Below are 20,908 nucleotides of genomic sequence, written 5' to 3' on the forward strand. Positions count from 1 at the left end.
CCATTATTTTAGGGATGAGAGCTTCAAGTTCCCCAGGAGAGCAGCTCCCAGGCTTCTTACAAGAAAAGCTGGGATGGAGTGGGAAAGGGGAGAGCTAATAAATAACATTTTAGGAGAAGCCTCATAAAAGGCCTTCTCTTAACTCCTGTCTGCTCCCTATGTAGGTCTGTTGTTCTTAGAATTACTGACCAAATTGTGAGGGTGGCTACCACAGCATTTTAATGTTTTGGATTTGAGAAAAGAAAGTTAGTCATCCACATTCACAGGGAAATAAGGAATAGCATGAGCAATACTAGAAAAAGAGGGTACATAGCCATAAAACTTTTAAAGGCAAAACATAGCACTTTTATTAGCAAAGAAGCTGGCTGCGGAGAGAAAATAAATACAAGGAAGTCTTGTTTGTTTGTTTTTGCTATTTTTCCCCTAACTACAATAAAAGCATGCTAGCAAAATCCCTGCCGTTGCCCTTGAAGGCCCAAGGCACCAGGCTTCGTGCCGTTAGCACACAACTGAGTAACGAGATGACAGTCTGAGAAACAGTCGGTGACTCTACGCACCCTCGAGGAGAACAGCACCAGGGCCCAGGCAGGCAAGGATGAAGCGAGGGTCTCGCGAGTCAGAATTCCTTCCCACAGCGCACGGCCAGGTAGGATTATATTTCCTATCAAACTCCCGCAGAAGAGACCACTAGGAACTCAGTATCGCTACTCCAGTGCTGTCTTTGGGGAGCAGGGAAAGGACTTAAATAGAAGGAATTGTGAAAGAGAAGGGGAAGAACCGGAAAAGCGCATATAAGGGGCACAGAAAGGAACATAAGGACACCAGTCCGCAGAGAAATTCTGACTGGATTATCTAGCGTCCACAGATCTTGATGCTTCTCTAGAGCTACTTACGCACCAACATTTTTGCTTGATTTTTGAAGTCCATATAGCATTCAATAGGAAGACATTATGAGCAAACACTTATTCTCCTTATATGAGCTGCAGTGTCATGCTCAACACTGCATTCCTCCAGAGAGGGAATGGCACCCTCCACAGCGTCTTGCTGCGCCTCTTCAGACGCGTCGGTATCCTCTGTCGCTGCCTTTCGATCGCTCATGGTTGCCTGTAATAAACAAAGAAGAGGAGAATCCAAAGTCTGGGGAGCAGCTGGCTGCCGGGGTCACCCGCCAAGCACTCGCACAGGTACCGCCGTTCCCAGCCGGTTCTGGGGGCCCCGGCCGTGCCCCCACCGCGGCCCCGCAGCGTCTGTGCCGGGGGGCAGAGGCTCAGGCGCGGCCCGGGCCCGCAGCCGGGGCAACGGGGCCTTGGAAGCCCGGCCACGGCGAGCCCCTGCGCTCCCGGAGCGCTCCAGCCCGGAGCGGCACAAGCACCGCCGCTGGGGAAGGGCCCTGGCACGGGGAAGCCGCCGGGGTGCCCAGGCACCGGCTGCCCGGCCTCAGCCTTCCCAGCGTCCGGGCGGGGCCGGGGCCCGGGCCCGTGAGGCGGCCTTGGGACAGTGCCGGTCCCGAGAGGGGCCGGGCCCCACCCTCACGCAGCTCCCCTCACGCACCGGCGATGCCGCCGCCCTTCCCCCACCGTTTCGCGGGCGCCGCGGGACCGGCCCTGCCCGGAGCGGAGGGACCGGACGGAGCCACTCCCGCCCCGCCGCCACCGCGGCGGTTTAACCGACCCGCGCGCGGCCCAGCCCCGCCCCCCGCGCACCAGCCGCCAGCCATTGGTCACCGCCGCGGCCCACCCCGGGCGCTCATTGGCCAGGACCGGTCCCCCCCTCCTGGAAGCGGTGGGCGTTCCCGGTCGGACCAGCATGCCCCGCGCCTGCCCCCGTTCCCATAGCGACGGGGACGCGCGAGCCCGCAGCGCCCCCTCCCGCCGCCCGCCCCGGGACGCGGGGGCACGGCGGGCACCGGCCGCAGCTGGCGTGGACCTGCGGGCACTGCAAGCGAACAGGAACGGGGCTCAGCTCCAAGCCCCCCCGTGGTGCAGCTCCCGAGCCGCTCCTCGATGAGGCAGCCGCTGGCAGCAGGGACTCCGGGTCCTGCAAACACCGGCGGGACACGCAGCTTCTCCGGCGCGACGCCGAGCCGCCGGCCCGCACACACCGGCTGCCCTGCCCGCGGTAACTCCCGTGCGTCCCCCACAGAGCAGGGTCCCGTCCGAGCGCAGGGCTCCTCCCTGCAGCTCGGGGTTGCTGGCTGACTCCCGCGCCGAGCTCAGCGCTCGGGCAGTCCGGCTCTGAGACCTCCTGGAAAGGGTGGCAGGGAAGCGAGGAGGAGCACAAGCGATGCTCGGGAGAAAGAGAAAACGGCCGTAAAACTCTCAAAGATGGAACACACACATTTTTATCAGCAAAGAAGCCGACTTTGGAAAGAAAATAAATACAAGGCTTTTTTTTTTTTTTTTTTTTTTTCTTTTCCCCCCCCTAAACACACCAAAACCACCAACCGCGCCAGGAAAGTCCCTGGCGCCACCCCCGAGGGCCACGGCCTGCTCCCGGGGGAAGGCTGAAGGCAGGCTTCCGTCAGCACAGGCGGCTCTGAGCAACGATCCACGGCTCCGGCCGCGTTGCGCAGAGGAACGGTTACCCCACGCAGGAGGAAGAAGATGAAGATGAAGTGCTCGGTCTCACCAGACCCACAGCTGCCCCATTTCCCTCCTACAACGCCGCACCGAGGGGGCTGTACTTCTTCTCAAGCTCCTGCAGCAGAGATCGCTAGGAGCGCAGTACGAGCACAGGCCTCACCCAAAAGCTGACTGCAGATTTTCTGTTGTTCGTGCGTCCCTTCTTAACAGGTATCGCTTTTTGAAAAGGCAACTGAGAAGCAGCACGTGCTTTTAAGTACAAGGATTGCGTTATTTACCTCTCATACCTCACCTGCTGCTTAGACCAAAGAAGAAAAGCCCGCGGCGCTTCCTGGCTGAGCCAGAAGCCCAGGGACTGCAATTCCGCCCCAAAAGTCACGCCACGTTCTCCAGCTATACCACTGAAGTATCAGGTCGCACGATCCCCTTCTCCCATCGTACTCGGACGCCTACCGCACGCCTCAAAACCCAAGATACGCAGCTCTACTACCAGCAGGACGTTCCAGCCGGTGATCGTACGCTGTCACATCCAACAGCTCTCAAATGAGGAAACTTTCTGAGAGAGCATGCAAGCGTTTCTGATCAGTTATTACGGCCCTGGATAAATTCTCTTCTCACCACAATTTCTCAGGTTCCAACTGGGAGCCTCAAGGAAAATCTGACGAGCTCGAACCCTCCGCTCTCCGCTAACACAGAACATCGTTCTCACGAGGGGAAAAAATAAACCTGCTTCTATCTCTGTTAGGGTGAGAGGAAAGGAAGACCTCCCCAGCAGAAGCAATTGTACCACTTAGCTGAATGACTTTTCAAACAGGTCTTCCGCTCAGGTTCGTGTAACATTTAACCTCCACTGGCACCCTTAGATTTCTTTACTCTCCTGAGATGGCAAAGCAGGAACTGCATCAGCAGTAGATCTTTTGTGCATCCGTTATTCTTCTTCACGCATATATAATGACAGGTATTCTATGGACACCAGATAAACACTGCCCCAAGACATGGGATCTTAGCATGGTTCAGCACGTAAAAAGAGGATGCAAATACAGAAGATGTGCAGAAAATTACTTTTCCCTGCAAATTTTGAACCAGCTAGCCAACCTTGCACAACTATTACAGAACTATGCACAGAACCTTAAGACTAATTTGAACACGACTTAAGTCAAGGACTCAGTAAGAAAAGACATTCCCTCAGAGGAAAGTTACAGCGGACTTCAAAGGGCGGTATTTTCTACCAGCCCATCAGTCACACTGAGAAAGGCCAGCAGACACTCTCCTGTTCTGCTAGACAATGAGAGAATGAAAAAAAAAACAATTAAAAATAGAAGGTATTGCAAGACAAAAGCTAGGAAAGGTACATGTAAGGGGTGGGAAAAGGAACACAGGGATACCAGCCCACAGGAAAAGTCCAACGTATCTCGTGTCTGCAGAACTTGCTTTTCCAAAAGGTGTAGTAACACCCACCCTGCTTGGCTTCTGGTGTGGATAGCGCTCAACAGCAGGATATTGCAAGCAAACATTTACTCTCTTGATAAGGGCTGCAACTTCTCTTTCAACATTATATTTCTCTATGGCCAAAACAGCACGTTCCACAGCACGCTGATGCATCTCTTCTGACATGTCCGCACCTTTTCCCACAGCTGTCTGATCACCCATGGATGTCTGTATTGAACAACGAAAAGAATCCAAAGTCTGGGGAGCAGCTGGCTGCCGGGGTCGCCCGCCAAGCACTCGCACAGGTACCGCCGTTCCCAGCCGGTTCTGGGGGCCCCGGCCGTGCCCCCACCGCGGCCCCGCAGCGTCTGTGCCGGGGGGCAGAGGCTCAGGCGCGGCCCGGGCCTGCAGCCGGGGGAACGGGGCCTTGGAAGCCCGGCCACGGCGAGCCCCTGCGCTCCCGGAGCGGCCCGAGCGCCGCCGCAGCGCTTCCGCACCGCGCCGGCCGCCGCCGCCACCCTCCCGGCCCCTCTGCGGCCCGGCCCAGCCCGACAGCCCCGGGAGAGGCCGCTCCAGCACGACGGCCTCCCGCACCGGGGTTGGCGCCGCTCCCGCCGCTCCCTCACGGCTGGGCGGGCGCGGGCCCGGCCCTGCCTGGACCCCAGCGGGCGCCCGCTCCCCCTCAGCGGCAGCGGTTTAACCGGTCCCGGCGCCCCCGGCCCTTACCGCCCTGGGGCTCGCCCTCCCCCGCGGCGGGCCCGGCCGAGGCGGACGGCGGCTGCTGCCCCTCGCTGCCGCAGGGGCGGCTCTCCTCCGCGGCGGCGGTCACAGGGGCCGAGCGCCGCAGCACCAAGGAGGGCGCTGGCGGGCGAGCGCTGCCCCGTTAATGGCGACGAGTCGCCCGCAGCTGTGGCCGGGACCCGGATGGAGCCGTTCCCGGGCGGGCCCGCGGGCACGACGGGACTCGTAGGCCGCCGCCGCCGCCGCGCACGCCGGGAGCTGTAGTCCCCCGCCACGCCGCGGCCACCCGCACGGCCCGCGGCCACCGCCCCGCCCGGCCCCGGCCCCGGCCCCCAGCCCCGCGGGAAGGGCTCGGGCCGCCCGCGGCCTTCCCGGGCCCCCCGGCAGCGCCCCGCAGCAGCCGGCCGAGCCCGGGCCGAGCCCCCCGCCCCGGCGGCCCGAAATAACGACCCGGCGGCTGGGGAGATCGCGGCCTTTATTCGCCAAAGCGGCGCCCCGAGAGGCAGCGGCAGGAAGAGAAACGGCTCGGGCTTTGGGGCAGCGCAGCCGGCAAAACGGGAGGGGAAAAATCGCCAAAAACGACAAATGGGAAGGATAAGGGAGGTTGGAACACAAAGAACTGAACGCTGTCAGTACTTACATAGCACAAGCAGTAACTGGGCAATGCTGTAGATGGCTATAAAACTTTCAAAGGCAAAACTGCTCCAACAGCTCTACTAGCAAAGCAACAGCCTTCTGGGAAAAAAAAAATACAAGGAAGACTTTTTTGGTATTTTTCCTTTTTATATCCACAATGTAACATCATCTGCTATAGCATAATCCCTGCCATTGCCCTTGAAGATCAAGGCCTGCGTCCTCAGGAAGGCTGCAGTAATTAGTCGGAGGAGTCAGCACACAGTCCTGTAACCGGGTGCAAGTTTCCGTAACAGTCCGTGGTTCTAACCAGACTTGAAAAGAAGAATAGCGACTTGGCCGAGGTAGAAGTAGATGAAGTGCTTGGTCTCATGAGTCACGTAGCTGCCAAAGTTCCTTCCCACGATGCAGTGCCAAGTGGGATTGTATTTCTTGTCAAACTCCTGCAAAACAGATCACTGGAAATTAAGAACTCTTCTGAACAGGTATTCACTTTGTGAGCAAGGCAATTAGAGGAAGAGCAGATGCTCTTAAGTACTAGGATTATCTTATTTACATCTTACTGTTCACCTGCTGCTTAGTCAGACATAAAAATAAAAATCGGGCACGGTGCTTCCCATCTGAGCAGCAGGAAATTTAAAACATTACTTTCGTTCAGGGAAGGTAGTCTTTCTCCACACATAATTCATACCGTGATCTGAAACTAGAGCCCTCGAGTAAAAGCTTCACCACTGGTTTCACACCCACAGAGATTAAGCCGTAATTTAGACTTCATTGTTCATCTGCAAGACGGGTGCTAAAGGGACTCCGTGGAAAATTCTCTGCCACGTGCTCTGCAACACTAGCACTATCCACAAATGTAAGAACTTCTGTTTTACACGCTTCAATCAAATCCTCTACAAATTCCCAGTAGTTGCTACAAAGAATACCTGAAAAATATTAGGCTAACTCTCTTTTCCACTGTCGTAGATGCTTCCTGCATCTGAGGAAAAAATGCCTTTCTGTCCTGTGGGCATAGCAAACCGATATTCTGCTATTCCTCTTAATCATGCTGCTCAGTTGAATTACTTCTTAAACCGCTCTTGCACTCAAGACACTCTTCAATTTCTCCATTCTGCTGAATTGGCAAAGCAGGAAATATAATCAGAACTAGATCTTTCCCACGTGCAGTATTGTTATAGCCTATGCAATGAACAACACAGGCGTTGCAAACAACAGATAATCAGTGCCACCAGGATTTTTTTGTGGTTTGTTTTTTCTTTTTTGCTTACATCACTACGTAAGGAGAGGTGCGATTACAGTAGACTTGCAGAAAACTACTTTTCCCTGCACTTTTTGTTCCAGCTGGACAGAATCGTCAACAGATCCTTAAGATTAAGTTCAATAAAACTGACGCCAAGGACGATGTAAAACAGGCTTTCTCTCAGAGGAAAACTGTATGAGAGCTCAATAGAGCCCCTGTGTTTTGTACAGCCCACCAGTCACAGGGACGGTCGGCTGCCGCTCGCTGCTCACCTGGGCAACGGGACAGCGGCAGAAAAGGTGCGAGGACGAGGCACCGCGAGAGAAGAGCGGAAGGACCTGGAAAAGTCCACGTAAAGGGTGGGGAAAGGAACATAAGGACGCCAGCCTCCAGAGAAAGCCCAACTTGATTATCATCTAGTGTCTCTGGAACTTGTTTCTCTAGAGCTACTTGCCCAGCAGCATTCTCCCTGCTGGATTTTTCACGGGCATACAGATTTCACCGGGACAGTACGAGCAAACGTTTACCTTCTTTATGTGAGCAGCAATGTCCTTCTCGATGTTGTACTTCTCCAAGGCCTGAGTAGCACACTCCACAGCATCTTGCTGCATCTCTTCTGACATGTCCGCATTCTTGATCACTGCCTTTCGATCGCTCATGGTTGCCTGTAATAAACAAAGAAGAGGAGAATCCAAAGTCTGGGGAGCAGCTGGCTGCCGGGGTCGCCCGCCAAGCACTCGCACAGGTACCGCCGTTCCCAGCCGGTTCTGGGGGCCCCGGCCGTGCCCCCACCGCGGCCCCGCAGCGTCTGTGCCGGGGGGCAGAGGCTCAGGCGCGGCCCGGGCCCGCAGCCGGGGCAACGGGGCCTTGGAAGCCCGGCCACGGCGAGCCCCTGCGCTCCCGGAGCGGCCCGAGCGCCGCCGCCCTCCCGGCCCCGACCGAGGAAGGCGAACGGAGCCCAGCGCCCCCCGCCAAGGGCCCGGGACCCGCGCGGCTGCAGGGAAGGCTCCCGCCCGCAGCGCCCGGGGATGCGGGAAAGGGCCCTGGCACGGGGGAGCCGCCGGGGGTGTCCGGCCGCCGGGCCCCAGCCTTCCCAGCGCCCAGGCGGGACCCGGCTCCTCTCGGGAGCTGCCCCACCCCGGCGTTCGAGGCCCTCCGGCCGCTCCCCTCACCGTTCGGCGGGCGCCGCGGGGCCGGCCCTGTGCGGAGCGGAGCGGGGGCTCGGAGGAAGGCGCGCACGCAGCTCGCTCCGCCGCCGCCGCCTCGGTTTAACCGACCCGCGCGCGCCGCCGCCGCCTCAGAGCGCCCCCAGCCCCACCCCCTCCGCACCGGCCGCCAGCCATTGGTCACCGCCGCCGCCCCCCCGAGCGCTCATTGGCCGGAAACCGGCGATCTCGTAGCATTTTACTGCAGCATTTTCTTTCAGACCGGCATGCCTTGCGCCAGCACCCCGTTCCCATAGCGACGGGCGGCGGTGGCGATGCAGGCCCAGCCCCGGGCTCGGCGGGAGCGGGGCCTCAGGGCCGCCCCGGGCCCCCCACAGCCTCCGCCGGGGCGAGCCCCGGGTACGGCCCGTCCGCAGCGCCCTGCTCGCCGCTATGCCCGGGCTGGTTACTCCCAGGCGGTGCGCAGCCTCTGCTCGGCCTTCCCCATTCTTTCCTCACGGCTGAGCCGCCTGAAGGCGGTCGGTGCAGTGGCCTGTGACTGTGGCGTGAGGGAGCCTCTCCCGGTCGCTTCTCTGGTAGGCAAAGATCGTCTCTCCCTATAGCTGAGGCAGACAAAAAAAAGAAAAACCAAACCCCAGAAAACCATACGTGATGCTTCGCAAGGCATCCTGCTGCAAAGAACATAGAACAAGAATCACAATTTCAGGTTTTGCCTAATTCTGTAGGGAAGATAGGAGAAAGTCACGGCAGGCGTGAGGATGGCGCTAATGGGTGCCAACGTGACAGGCAGATCTGGGCGAGGGAACGCTGCCCCTGGCCCGGGTGTGGCGGAATCTCTGTGAGAAAGGGTTAAGTTTGTACCTGCAGCGCTGACAGAACTTCTGGATTATTCAAACAATGGGATAAGCAGGGCAGCTTTTGCAAAAAAAAAAAAAAAATAATATTAGACAAGGTCTGTAATTGGTACCAATGTTCCTAACAGGGACGAGAGGCGACCTTTCACTTCGCCCTCCACCAGAGCCCCCAGGCCCATCCTCCCTCCTGCTCCCCGTCAGGTTTTACTTTAGCCAGAAAACGGCAAAATTAAAAAAATCTAAAGACGTCAGAGGCAATTATTTGCAAAATCCCTGACGCGAGGCGTGTTGGGCGGGGGGCTGGGGTTCGGTTTACTTTCCCCGCTGCCCTGTGTATTGTACCCGGACGGGTTCAGCCGCTGGCGCTGGGGCGCTGGGGGCCGGTGCAGGACCCAGGGGTGCGGGCCCTGAGCCCCGCCTTTCCCGGGGCCGGGGCCGCGTACGGAGCCCGCCCCCAGCCCGCCCCGCGCCGGTCCCGCGGTTGGCGGAGCCGCGGGGCCCGGGGCGGCGGGCGCGGAGGTCGTGCCCTTGCAAGATGGCGGCGGGGCTCTGCCCGGGCCGGACGCTGCTCGGCCGCCGCGGCGGGGCTCTGCGGGCGCTCTGCGGCTCCGTGCGGGGCCTCGCCGCGGGACCGGAGACCCACTTCGGCTTCCAGACCGTGACGGAGGCGGAGAGGAGGGAGAAAAGTGAGGGCGGCGGCGGCGGGGAGCGCTGTCGGGCCGGGCGGCGCCCCGGGGGAGGGCGGGCTGGAACCTGACGGGGCTCCCGGGCAGCCGGTGGCCGTCGCCTGCGGGGTGATGTTTGGAGCTGGGCCGTCGCTTTGGGACGAGAGTCTCGGTGAGCGGTATCAGCGTTATGCCCGCTCGATTTTTCCCCTCGGCTCCCGAAGGGCTGCGGGAAGAGGCTGTGTTTCTCCCAAGAGACGCGTGTCAGGCGACAAGCTCGGTAGGATTCGATCATATCTTTTGTAAGGAGTTTCCAGGTGGTCTTTTTCAGTTCCACATGGTGGCAGACCTCCAGGAGGCAAGAAAAGACACGTTTTACTTCCACGGGAGCATTTTAAAGTAAATCGCATCTCATTCTCGTGTCCTTTCTTTGCAGTTTACCAGGTCTTTGAAAGCGTGGCCAAAAAATATGATGTAATGAACGATTCAATGACTCTTGGGATCCATCGAGTGTGGAAGGATATCCTCATTCATAAAATGAACCCTTTCCCAGGAATGCTTCTTCTTGATGTTGCTGGAGGAACAGGTAAATAATTTTGGTGAGTTCCACATGACGATGCCACGCTGTTTTTGAACTGTTCGAGTCTGCTCAGAATTAACTTGCCTAGCTTTTTTTTTTTTTCCCCTCTCAGTTCCCTGTGTTTGAAACCAGTGAAGCATCTACTTGATTTTCACAGAGAAGGGTTGAGAGCTAACTTCTTTGTGTTTTGTAGTATCTTGCTCCAAGACTCTGAAAGTGTTATAGTACTGCCATGGTATGTTATGGAAACCTGTTTCCAGTTGTAGGAAGTTATGGACTCTTTGCTTTTAATACATTCCCGTTATATATTTTTATATATATATATACACACACACCCCCTCTCTCTCCCCTGTGTGTGTGGTTTTTATTTTTTTTATATATATATATAAAAATAAAACTTAACTCAGTTTAATGTTCAAAGCCTTATATTTCCAATTTCTTGGAGTCAGAAAACATTCTGAAACATGTATCTTTCTTTTAAAACAAATGCAGGTGACATCGCCTTTCGATTTCTTAATTATGTTCGCTCTGCACGAGAACGCCAGCTCCAGCGGAGGCTTAAGCACCATCAGAATTTATCGTGGCAGGAAATTTCTGAGAGTTACCAGGAAGAGAAATGCAAGTCGCTAGGGGATTCCCAGGTGGTGGTCTGTGACATTAACAAAGAAATGTTAAAAGTTGGGAAGCAGAAAGCACAGCATCTTGGCTACTCCGAAGGTGAGTCGTGCATGTCTCAGTGGCATGCCCGAGAGCAAGAATTTGATGCCTGATAGCCATCAGGTAATCACCACTTCAGGACTGCAATATGCATTATATAGCCATGGTGTATACTATAGCTGTGCTTGCATATTTGCCAATGTTGAGTTACTTTTTCAGTGAGCATGTATGTAGTATGTTGTTCAGGTGTACAGTGATCCTCTTGAATAATACCTGAACTTTCGGAAATACATATATGGAAGTGTCCATGAGGCCTGATACCCAGCTATCCTTCAAAATTGGTTAAATAATCTAAACCTGCTCTTTATATCTGTGCTAACAAATCTGATTTTACTAAGGCAGATAATGCAAAAGAGCTCAGCCCTAGAATGATTACACTAAAGGTCTTATAATGGATATTTTAAGAATCAAGGCAGCAAATAAAAATGCAAGAGCTAAAGGATATAGTGAACATATAATACTTTCCACAGTTAGAGCATATGCTAATAATACTCAGAGAAACTGAATTATATTAAATGTTAGTTTGCAGGTCAATGGATTAATTCACTGATATCTAGAATTTGTTGGGGACCACGCCAATCCTGATTGAAAAGCCTGATTTTAAGAAGTAAGACACAGAGAAAGAAGTCCTGCTTATGGCTCAGCGTTTGTATGATAGTTGTTTGTCCTCTCTTCATTTATGGATATTCGGCAAATATTTTAGCAATGTAAAGTATACCAGGAGGTTCCCAAGCTTTGGTTGCCTGGGTACCACCATTAGGTATGCCCTGGGCAGCCTCTGCCTGTGTGTTAGGAGATCTCCTGCACGTCCTTTCACTGCGCCCTGCTCCCACACCCCCGTCGGGGCTTCAGCCTACGAATTGTGTGGGCCGAAGGACAAACAGAACAGCTCAGTAGCACAAAGGGGCTGAAAGATAAGCTGCTGGCATAGGTTCTCTCAGCTGCTCTTGCTCCCTGCTGGTGGGTTACCCCAGGCCGTTGCCGGCCTGCCTCTCCCTTTTCTTTAAAAAACAAACTAACTGTGAAAGCATTGGTTCTTCCAGCTCTGGCAGACTGCATGCATCACACTTATCTGAGCAGCTTGCAGGCCCGTCCAGAGCTCTTTTTATGCGTCATAGTTTGGGAACGCCTGACCCGTACCAACATTCCAAGTACAAAAGCTTTATGACTGTAGCTTAGGACCTGAAATGAAGCTTGATGCTGCCTCCTGGCTGCTATAAATAAAGCGTTTTGTTTAATTGGCTGCACTTTTTAGGCATTTCTGTGACTTATCAGATTCTCAAAATGAGTATTTACGAGTTTTTTAATTTTCTTCCCCTGTACATCATAGCTGTAGAAGCCCAACTGTCTTCTTGTTGGCTGGGTTGCTTTATGCCCCACTGTGCCACAATTCTGACTTCTTACTCTTTTTTTCACTCCATCGTTTAGCACATACCCATTTAGTATGTCCTGCCTTCTGGTTTTCATGCAGTTCCTCCCTGTTGTAGTAATCTTATTTCTAAGCTTGCTTATCTGTTGATTGTCTGAGGTCTAAAATGTGTTTTCCTTAAAATTGTAAGGGGCAGAGTTTTCTTTCACTATTTTCCTGTGTATGTTCACCAACAGTGGGGGCTGTGTGTGGTGAAAAGAAACACCCGTGTTGCACGGTCGCCGATTGTGCATTTTGGCCAGCGGGAGTGGTAGACTGCGCTGCACGTGCCCCGGTTCCTCTCGTTGGACGCTGACAGCCCCTTTTATGTATCCGCTTATGAACTCCTGGCCTGTGATTTTACCACAGTGTATTCTGAGGGAGAGTTTTCCTCTTGCTCAAAACCTTTTCTTGGTGCTCACTTCTTAGGTGTCTTTTCAAACTGTCTACGTTTAAATAACACTAACAATGGCTGCTTTAATAATGTTGCGTGCTGCTTTGCATACAATACTTTCTACAACTATAAATATATATATTTTGTAAAAATGAAATTTGAATGTCTCCTGGCAACAACTGCAGTTTTCTGCTGTGTTTTGCTCTCCTCCATCTCACTTTCTAGCATACTGCTCTTTGAAACTGCTGATCGCTGTTGCAGAAGACTCCTGTTTTTTCTGTTAGTTTTTTTGTTTTGCATTTGAGGCACCAAAAACAGCGACTTTAAGAACTATTAATTCTAAATTGAGCCATCTTATTTTTGGTACCAATAACCTGGACATCCATGCTCCACAGATAGACGTGGCCTTGATCCATTGGGGTTTGGGAAGCAACACAGCTGCAACAGGATCACAGATTGATAGTGCTGATGGAGGGAGTGTGGCTTTTCATGTTCCTCAATCTACAGAAGCTTCTTAGCAAAATGTTTTAAGTGTTTTGGCTGTTGTTGCATGGCAAGACATTAATTGTTGCTTATTAGTTACTCTTTGAGCAGAGATTCTCTTTTTGCAACTTTGCTACAAACAAATGGCAGCCAGTTTCTGGAAAGCCAGTTGCTTTCCACTACGACGCAAGATTTGGGTGACATCTTCTTGACAGACTAAGGCACTGTGAGCACAACGTGTGTATATGCAGAAGAATGTTTTGGCTGATCTGCAAAATTAACTACTTTGCTTGAAAGACAGCAGTACGGTACAGGGCCTTGAAAGGTTTGTGAGTATAGACCAAGGTGTCTTTCCGCCAACAAAAATGCAAAATTGAAGTATGAGTTTTAAATATCACTTTATTAATAATCATTTCCTTCTGGAATAGATAAGTTCTAGTCTTTCTGGAGCAGTCCGAGTTCAATTCTGTGTCCTTGGCTTTTGCTACAGGCTTGTCCTGGGTACTTGGGAATGCTGAAGAGTTGCCCTTTGATGACGATAAGTTTGATGTTTACACAATTGCCTTTGGAATCCGAAATGTAACTCGTATTGATTTGGTAAGTTGCTGTAGTGTATTCTGACATGGGGTCCTTACGATTCACATGAGGTTTATTTATTCTAGTGGAGGAAGCGAAGGAAGAATTCCTTTGGATAAAGGAACATAATTGTCTACCCCTGAAACATTTAAAATAAGTGGCATGTGGCGTGCAACTTGTTTGAATGAAGAATGCAATTAAATGCCCCACCTTTGTCGTAAAATGTTAGATTTATACTAGTTGCGCCCCATCCTTCCAGCTTGGCAAGCCACGCGATCTCTTCCTAAGGCAAAAAGGGCTGAATGCTACAGTTGTTCCCCACCGTCCCCTGACCTGTGATACCACTGGATCTACACATGCACAGCGCAGTCAGTCTGCGTGTCCCAAATCTTCCTGAAGCACCCCATCTATATCCCGCCTGCAGCGGGTCCAATGCTTCCTGCCCCACTCTGTTTCCCTGCCTGAGCCAGCAGAGCTCCCAGAGCAGAGCGGGGAGCAGCAGGCTGCTGCCACCGCTGCCGCTGGGCTAACCCATTCAGCCCCCTGCTGCTCAGTGTCTTTACACTGGCTGGTAGTAGGGTTTCCCCTGAAGAATGAATAGGATTTTAATTAGGGTAAGTAGTATCCTTTGTTCTAAACAATACCTGTCCTTTGAGAATGCCTAGCTTGTCTTGGGGGTGAAGATAGGTTAGATCACCTGCCTAGCTGGACTGTGTCTGTGGTTCGGAGGAGCGTGTTACAACCTTGGCAATGCTCCTTCTGTGGAAGGTGTAGCGTTTGGACCCAAACCACGGTGAACTCTATGCCTTTGAACTTCTCTGAATGTAGATGGCTTTTCACGATGCTTCGTCCGCACCCTTCCGAAGCACAGGCTCTTCCCTTCATGGATACAGCAGTCCGGTAGCATAGCTCCCTGGAGACCCGATACAAAACACATCCAAGCCTCCAATTGTTTTGCAGAGCTCCCATCACGTATGTGTGCTGTTTATATTTTATCCCTTAGGAACATGACAGTTGAAGGCAAGCAGATGTACAGCCTGCAGAGGTTCTTGAATACGCCTCTGCTGTGCTCTGGTATGAAAAAACATATGCTTGGAAACAGAATTTTGTCTAGGTTCTTCTTAGATGTTTTATTTTGCATATAGGATGGAATTTTCAAAGTAGCCAAAGGTTTTCTTCTTCTCTTTCCTGCCTGTTCTCACACATTGCTCATCCAAACCCCAGTATCATTTCTTCTTTGATCCTTTGGGTGTGTCTCACAGTTGAGTAAAATCTTTTCTTTTGATTAAAAACAATCAACCCAACCCTATCATGCCTTCTTTTCATTTTCAGCTTCTTGTAGCTGAGTCACCTTCTCCCTTTTGGGTTTGGTCTGTAGTTACAAGAGCTCCGCTGGCAAACATTCATCAACTAAGAGTAGGGAAAAAGAAGAAAAATTGCAAAACCGACATCACCGTTCCGACACAAAGCCTGGTATAAATCTATTTACGTAACAGCAAGAGTTTTTCTGGTTTGTTTTTGTTGTTTGTTTGGAGGTTTTTTTGTACTTGTCTTGGGATGCTTCCCCACAAGTAAATATTGGAGATTGCCAGTCAGGATTCTCTTTACTCCCCTCAGTTCATCACCGAGTTGCCATCACATGGCATGATAATAGGCAGGTGCTGTTCTACAGAAACAAACGTAGCGCATCTGCTTTGTCTCAGGCGCTTGAGGAGGCCTATCGTGTGCTGAAGCCAGGAGGAAGATTTCTCTGCCTTGAATTTAGTCACGTCAGCAACCCTCTTCTTTCCAGGTAGGAACATGGTGACGCTTTATGCCGTGTCACAAGGCTCTCTTATTTGTACTCAGCCAGAAGAAGAGATGGAGACACTTTGAGGCCACCTCATTGTGCGCTTTAAAATCCAATACAGACTCCATAGCGTAGATCAACTTGTGTTGGAGAGGGTTGGTTTTCATCTTGTCTGTATTAATCCGCATTCGCTGTCTGTCTGTGCAGGCTCTATGATCTGTACAGTTTCCAGGTTATCCCTGTTCTGGGCGAGGTTATCGCTGGTGACTGGAAGTCTTACCAGTATCTCGTGGAGAGCATCCGACGTTTCCCCCCTCAGGTAAGACAGCGTTTCTCCGAATTCACCAACACCCAAAACACAGTCCCAGCGTAATCTTGCAGGCAGCTGGCTTGTAGGCCTCCAGGTTGTTATAATTGCGGAACTATTATTTTTCAGGAGGAGTTGAAGGCAATGATAGAAGATGCAGGGTTTTTAAAAGTGGATTTTCAGAATTTAAACTCGGGCATTGTTGCCATTCACTCAGGTTTCAAACTGTGAGTCTGCTGTGTAGCAAAACACAGGAAGTGTACTTTTCCTGAGGAATATGAAAGCTGTGGAATTTAAACGCTGTCAGGATTGAAGAGGAGTTTTAAGAACTTGTGCAACGGATACTGGCTCAGCAGTCGGACCCAGAACAGCAGCTGCCTTCTTTCCCCCCAAGAAACCCGCGGACGAAGCGACTCCTGTGGCGTCTCTTACACTTGCATTTCCCTTCAAGTGCAACGCAAAGGACACGGCCGAAACTGAGCAGCGCTAACAAATGAAGCAACCCGGTTACCCGTGGTGTGGATCCGGAAACAGACTGACCAGTCTTCCAATAAGATGCCTCCTTTTTGTTACTAAGCTTCAAGGAGGCTACTGTACCAGCGAGAAGCGACTTGGATTTAGCAGATTTTTATTTACCTGTCATTATCTTTGTCATGGGGACTCTAAGGGATTTTTCCCATGATTCTTTTACTTCTTTCAAAGGCAAATGGGAGGCTTGTGAAATAAAACAGCTCTGCATCAACTTTTTTCACTTAAGTCAGTATTTTAACCTTTCTAAGGAGGTTCCCTTTCTAAAAAAAATATTTTTTTCTGAAGGAGAATGGCCGCGTAACTGTATTCTGGGATGAGGGGACACATTTTCACCTCCATGTGAAATCTTTTTCTTTGTCAGCGCTAGATGCGTAATCTCCACATAAAAATACTGTGCATTTCCTTCTGTTCTGTAAACTAAACTGTTGAAGAACAGATGCTTCTGTAGCACCGCTGTAGGGTACAGGGACAGAGGAAAAAAAATCATCTAGAGAAGGCATAAATTTACATTCTACAGTGACAGCTGTGTAATGAACCAGCATGAAAATTTCTCTCTCCTGAAAACTGGGAGGTGAAAGGACTATTGCTTTTAGCTCACCAGTTCGTTTGACATCAGAAAAGCAACACCACGTATCTAAACGCCAGAATTTGCGCTGGAGGTTGCGCATGCTGAAAATATGCTGATCAAGAACTGAAAAGGAGTCTCTTGCTCTCAGGGAAAACAGCTCCTGTTCTCAGTTACCGACTGAGGACGTATTCATAGATTAGCTCAGGATTCAGATGCTGCGGATGAAATGGGGGCGGGGATGTTCCTCCTCCATTCGCAGCGGAATAAAGGGAGTAATGCAAGCGCTAAGGGCAGAAGGGCAGAGAAAACTCTTAAAGGATAAACTTGTTCCAACAGTTTTATTAGCAAAGAAGCCATCTTTTGAAAGAAAATAAATACAAGGAAGACATTTTTGCCTTTTTTATAGCCACAACAAAAATACCAGCTGCTACAGCAAAATCCCTGACCATTAACAATACAACAAAAGACCCGAAGATCGGTTTCCTCAGGCAGGCTGAAGGCAGGAGGCTGTCTGGAGTTAGTGTGCAGTCCTGTAACCGGGTGCAAGTTTCCGTAACAGTCCGTGGTTCTAACCAGACTTGAAAAGAAGAATAGCGACTTGGCCGAGGTAGAAGTAGATGAAGTGCTTGGTCTCATGAGTCACGTAGCTGCCAAAGTTCCTTCCCACGATGCAGTGCCAAGTGGGATTGTATTTCTTGTCAAACTCCTGCAGAAGAGAGAACTAGGAATTCAGCATTTGCGTGAGACTTGTGCTAATACTGTCTGACAGGGGTTGGTTTTTTTGCAATGCTATGTCGCTTGTTAGCAAGTATCACTTTTGGAAGAAGGCAATTAAGGAGCAGCATATGCTCTTAAGTGTTAAGGATCATCTGTCATTTTATAGCTCATCTGCTGCTTAGTCAGACCAAAAAAAAAAAAAAGTGCTTCCAAGCTAGGCAAGAATAAGCTTAAAACATATGCTTGGGGAAGTAACTTCTCCCCAAAAGTCATACCATGATCTCAAACCATGACTTTTAAGAATGTCACTGCTCGTTCTGAATCTATACGGACCAAGCCACTATTTTGACTTCATTAGTTATTTTCACCAAGGATGTTGAAAGGACTTTTGATGGAAAATTCTCTGCCACGTCCTTGATACCAGGCCACGAGACCGTGTTCTTCCTACACGCTCTGGTCAGGGGCCTCCTACGACTTTCAGATAAACTGGAGCGTACAAGTCTGCTACGAGTAAAACGCTGCAGCCAGTGGTTATGCACTGCAGTACCCAACAGCCGACAGCTGAAGAGACTTTTTGCAAGAGCACGCGAGAGTTTGTGTTCTGCTCAACCAAACCTTTCAACGACTTGCAGCTCCAGCAGGCTCCCCGTAGGAGTCAGAGAGAAAATCTGACAAACTGGAAGCTATGAACCATCTGTTCTGCATTAGCGTGAACAGTTTGTCTTACATGTGGTGGGGAAAAAAAAAACAACCCACAAAACCACTTCTTATTACAGGGTCAGCAAACCACCGCTCCTCAAACAGGCGCCGCAGAGCCCCTGTGTTTTGTACAGCCCACCAGTCACAGGGACGGTCGGCTGCCGCTCGCTGCTCACCTGGGCAACGGGACAGCGGCAGAAAAGGTGCGAGGAGGAGGCACCGCGAGAGAAAAGCAGAAGGACCTGGAAAAGTCCACGTAAAGGGTGGGGAAAGGAACATAAGGACGCCAGCCTCCAGAGAAAGCCCAACTTGATTATCATCTAGTGTCTCTGGAACTCGTTTCTCTAGAGCTACTTGCCCAGCAGCATTCTCCCTGCTGGATTTTTCACGGGCATACAGATTTCACCGGGACAGTACGAGCAAACGTTTACCTTCTTTATGTGAGCAGCAATGTCCTTCTCGATGTTGTACTTCTCCAAGGCCTGAGTAGCACACTCCACAGAGTCTTGCTGCATCTCTTCTGACATGTCCGCATTCTTGATCACTGCCTTTCGATCGCTCATGGTTGCCTGTAATAAACAAAGAAGAAGAGAATCCAAAGTCTGGGGAGCAGCTGGCTGCCGGGGTCGCCCGCCAAGCACTCGCACAGGTACCGCCGTTCCCAGCCGGTTCTGGGGGCCCCGGCCGTGCCCCCACCGCGGCCCCGCAGCGTCTGTGCCGGGGGGCAGAGGCTCAGGCGCGGCCCGGGCCCGCAGCCGGGGCAACGGGGCCTTGGAAGCCCGGCCACGGCGAGCCCCTGCGCTCCCGGAGCGGCCCGAGCGCCGCCGCCCTCCCGGCCCCGACCGAGGGAGGCGAACGGAGCCCAGCGCCCCCCGCCAAGGGCCCGGGACCCGCGCGGCTGCAGGGAAGGCTCCCGCCCGCAGCGCCCGGGGATGCGGGAAAGGGCCCTGGCACGGGGGAGCCGCCGGGGCACGCACCGCTCCCGGCAGCGCCGGCTGTCGGTGTTCCCGGGCACAGCTGGGGCACAGCAGCCGGTGCCGGTCTGCCCCGGAGCCGCCCCGCTCCAACCCCCCGCCGCTCCCCTCACCGTTCGGCGGGCGCTGCGGGACGGGACCGGCCCTGGAGCGGAGCGGCGCTGCAGACTGCGTGCTGCGCCGCCTCAGAACGCCCGGCCCCGCCCCCTGCGCGCCGGCCGCCAGCCATTGGTCACCGCCTCTGCCCCCCCGAGCGCTCATTGGCCAGGGCCCGGCGCTCCCGCAGGGTTTTACTCGTGCGTTTTCTTTCAGACCGGCATGCCCCGCGGCCGCGTCCGTTCCCATAGCGACGGGCGGCGGCGGCGGGGCAGGCCCAGACGTGCGCTCGGTCTCCGGTGCATCGTAATGTGCCCACCAGCTGCTGTAAAACACCTTTCCGTAGGTGATATCTGGCCCCCCGAGGCCATTTTATTATAACTCGCCCCAACCCCGCTCGCAGACAGCGAATTTCACCCAGCGGTCTCTGTCACAGGCCCCTGTTTCTCTTTGCACTGGGACGGCTCCTTCAGGAAGGTGCCCCTTACCGAGGGGAAAGCCCACCCGTGTCGGAGGGAGGAGTTCCAGAGCTTGTAAACAGCACTTGATCATCTTCCCTACTCACATGTCGGTTTTTCAATTTGTCTTTGTCTTTCAGACTAAGTGACCTCTGGTAGGAATCTTTTACCCGTGTTTACCAAGTATGATCAAGTCAGCTTTGTTCCTTCAGTGAACTGAATCCCTCAGGCTTCTTACGTCTCATCTTTGCAGACCTCGCCGTTTCTGCAACTCTTGCCTTTTTTTTTTTTTTTAAACGAAGCAAGACGTTTTGGGAGGTCCCCAGTGCTCTCTTTTGTTGGTTTCACTCTCCCTGGGGCACTTTCTGCTTATACTCTTGTCAGCAGCTAGAAAATTGCTGTTGAGTCTTCCCTAGCTGGTGATCTGTTAATAACAGGACTCTGAACCATGTCTACAGCAAACAGCACAGGATGATTTAAAAGAGGTTTTCAAATACTGGTTGGTGGGACTGCCATTTTCTTGTAGAAATAAAAAAACTCAAGAGCAGTCATCCACCTCACTTGAAATGCGAATATTTTTCATGTTAGTACAGTATAGTTACCCGCTCAGTGTCACTGGTAGCAAAAGCAGCACGACTGCAAGCAACCTTTTGCTTTTGCAAGCTCTGAGGCAACCTCAGAAGAATATACTGTCCCCAAAATATTAAAACTGGGTAATGTAGTGCTTTTGTCACCCTAAAGTATCTCAGAAATAACTTCTGGCTTTAGCTCCCAGGGTTTAGCATTCCAAGTAGGAGAGACGCAATTCACAGCTTTGCTTTCTGCCTTGCCATCAGGATTAGGGACAACTCAACGTTCTGAGATGAAGGGAACTTACCTGCTTTAATGCAGCAGATGAAAGGGCATAAGAGACCTGGTGTGCTAGCAACTCGAGGAAGCTTTGAATAGTCTTGGGGCCGCAGCAAGCAATTAATTTACAGACCTGTGTGTGGTATCTGCAGCACTAGCAATGGTTCTTTGAGTACTACAGTTTTGTGCTGACAGAACGGAACCATTTTACAGCCTTCCCAGTGCTTACAATGAACTTCAGAAACAGCCATGAATCTCTGAGGAGGTGGCTGCGCTTGGTAGCTGCAGGCAATTTTCTACGCATTTGTTAAGAAATGGTTAGCTGAAGGAACAGATGTGATGACGACTGCAGGAAATGTCAGTGTGGGTGAGATACACGTCGTTAATGAGAAACATTAAAGCCTGAGATACACGGCTTGAAAGAGAAACATTAGAGCCTTACTTGTTAAT

At 52.2% G+C, this 20,908-nt stretch overlaps 3 protein-coding genes and 1 long non-coding RNA gene across 12 annotated transcripts; 2 read left to right on the top strand and 2 right to left on the bottom strand.

Annotated features, from left to right (window-relative positions):
* Positions 1-322: 322 nt before the first annotated feature.
* On the bottom strand, positions 323-7,931 carry LOC104011462 (dynein light chain 1, cytoplasmic). Of its 5 annotated transcripts, none has more exons than XM_087768415.1 (6): positions 7,800-7,931; positions 7,155-7,292; positions 6,900-6,965; positions 4,737-5,827; positions 1,552-4,238; positions 323-1,104 (listed from the first exon to the last, which is right to left on the bottom strand). In XM_087768415.1, the coding sequence occupies exons 2-4, from the start codon at positions 7,284-7,286 to the stop codon at positions 5,690-5,692; spliced, it is 336 nt and encodes a 111-aa protein (XP_087624541.1). In that variant the 5' UTR covers positions 7,287-7,292; positions 7,800-7,931; the 3' UTR covers positions 323-1,104; positions 1,552-4,238; positions 4,737-5,689. The 5 variants fall into 5 exon arrangements, with proteins under 5 accessions (XP_087624541.1, XP_087624544.1, XP_087624543.1 ...); XM_087768419.1 differs by lacking the exons at positions 323-1,104; positions 1,552-4,238 and adding exons at positions 6,076-6,231; positions 6,314-6,498 and having other exon boundaries at positions 5,689-5,827; XM_087768416.1 differs by lacking the exons at positions 323-1,104; positions 1,552-4,238 and adding exons at positions 6,076-6,231; positions 6,314-6,501 and having other exon boundaries at positions 5,689-5,827.
* Positions 7,932-8,044: 113 nt separating this feature from the next.
* Positions 8,045-16,308, top strand: COQ5 (coenzyme Q5, methyltransferase). 5 transcript variants are annotated; one of them, XM_087768410.1, is made up of 8 exons: positions 8,045-8,368; positions 9,749-9,911; positions 10,385-10,609; positions 13,385-13,491; positions 14,803-14,943; positions 15,174-15,262; positions 15,467-15,578; positions 15,696-16,308. In XM_087768410.1, the coding sequence occupies exons 2-8, from the start codon at positions 9,881-9,883 to the stop codon at positions 15,795-15,797; spliced, it is 807 nt and encodes a 268-aa protein (XP_087624536.1). In that variant the 5' UTR covers positions 8,045-8,368; positions 9,749-9,880; the 3' UTR covers positions 15,798-16,308. The 5 variants fall into 5 exon arrangements, with proteins under 5 accessions (XP_087624536.1, XP_087624535.1, XP_087624532.1 ...); XM_087768409.1 differs by having other exon boundaries at positions 8,061-8,368; positions 9,749-9,898; XM_087768406.1 differs by lacking the exon at positions 8,045-8,368 and adding an exon at positions 9,022-9,333 and having other exon boundaries at positions 9,749-9,898.
* Positions 16,309-16,984: 676 nt separating this feature from the next.
* Positions 16,985-18,644, bottom strand: DYNLL1 (dynein light chain LC8-type 1). Its single transcript, XM_087768412.1, has 2 exons — positions 18,513-18,644; positions 16,985-17,371 (listed from the first exon to the last, which is right to left on the bottom strand). The coding sequence occupies exons 1-2, from the start codon at positions 18,642-18,644 to the stop codon at positions 17,234-17,236; spliced, it is 270 nt and encodes an 89-aa protein (XP_087624538.1). The 3' UTR covers positions 16,985-17,233.
* Positions 18,645-19,417: 773 nt separating this feature from the next.
* Positions 19,418-19,904, top strand: LOC148054393 (uncharacterized). Its single transcript, XR_015707157.1, has 2 exons — positions 19,418-19,493; positions 19,750-19,904. It is a non-coding gene; the product is annotated as an uncharacterized LOC148054393 (long non-coding RNA).
* Positions 19,905-20,908: the final 1,004 nt, after the last annotated feature.

Source organism: Nipponia nippon, unplaced genomic scaffold (assembly GCF_047370975.1).
Source record: "Nipponia nippon isolate SJK-2023a ecotype South Korea unplaced genomic scaffold, ASM4737097v1 scaffold_30, whole genome shotgun sequence".
NCBI classification, from domain to species: Eukaryota; Metazoa; Chordata; class Aves; order Pelecaniformes; family Threskiornithidae; genus Nipponia; species Nipponia nippon.

Coding starts and splice junctions, on each gene's coding strand:
- LOC104011462 (XM_087768415.1), bottom strand. CDS start 7,286: ATGAGCGATCGAAAGGCAGTGATCAAGAATGCGGACATGTCAGAAGAG. Junction 6,966..7,154: donor TTGCTGCTCACATAAAGAAG/GTAAACGTTTGC, acceptor GGACTTTTCCAG/GTCCTTCCGCTCTTCTCTCG. Junction 5,828..6,899: donor GCCGCTGTCCCGTTGCCCAG/GTGAGCAGCGAG, acceptor TCTGTTTTGCAG/GAGTTTGACAAGAAATACAA.
- COQ5 (XM_087768406.1), top strand. CDS start 9,183: ATGGCGGCGGGGCTCTGCCCGGGCCGGACGCTGCTCGGCCGCCGCGGC. Junction 9,334..9,748: donor GGCGGAGAGGAGGGAGAAAA/GTGAGGGCGGCG, acceptor CTTTCTTTGCAG/TTTACCAGGTCTTTGAAAGC. Junction 15,263..15,466: donor AGCAACCCTCTTCTTTCCAG/GTAGGAACATGG, acceptor CTGTCTGTGCAG/GCTCTATGATCTGTACAGTT.
- DYNLL1 (XM_087768412.1), bottom strand. CDS start 18,644: ATGAGCGATCGAAAGGCAGTGATCAAGAATGCGGACATGTCAGAAGAG. Junction 17,372..18,512: donor TTGCTGCTCACATAAAGAAG/GTAAACGTTTGC, acceptor TCTCTTCTGCAG/GAGTTTGACAAGAAATACAA.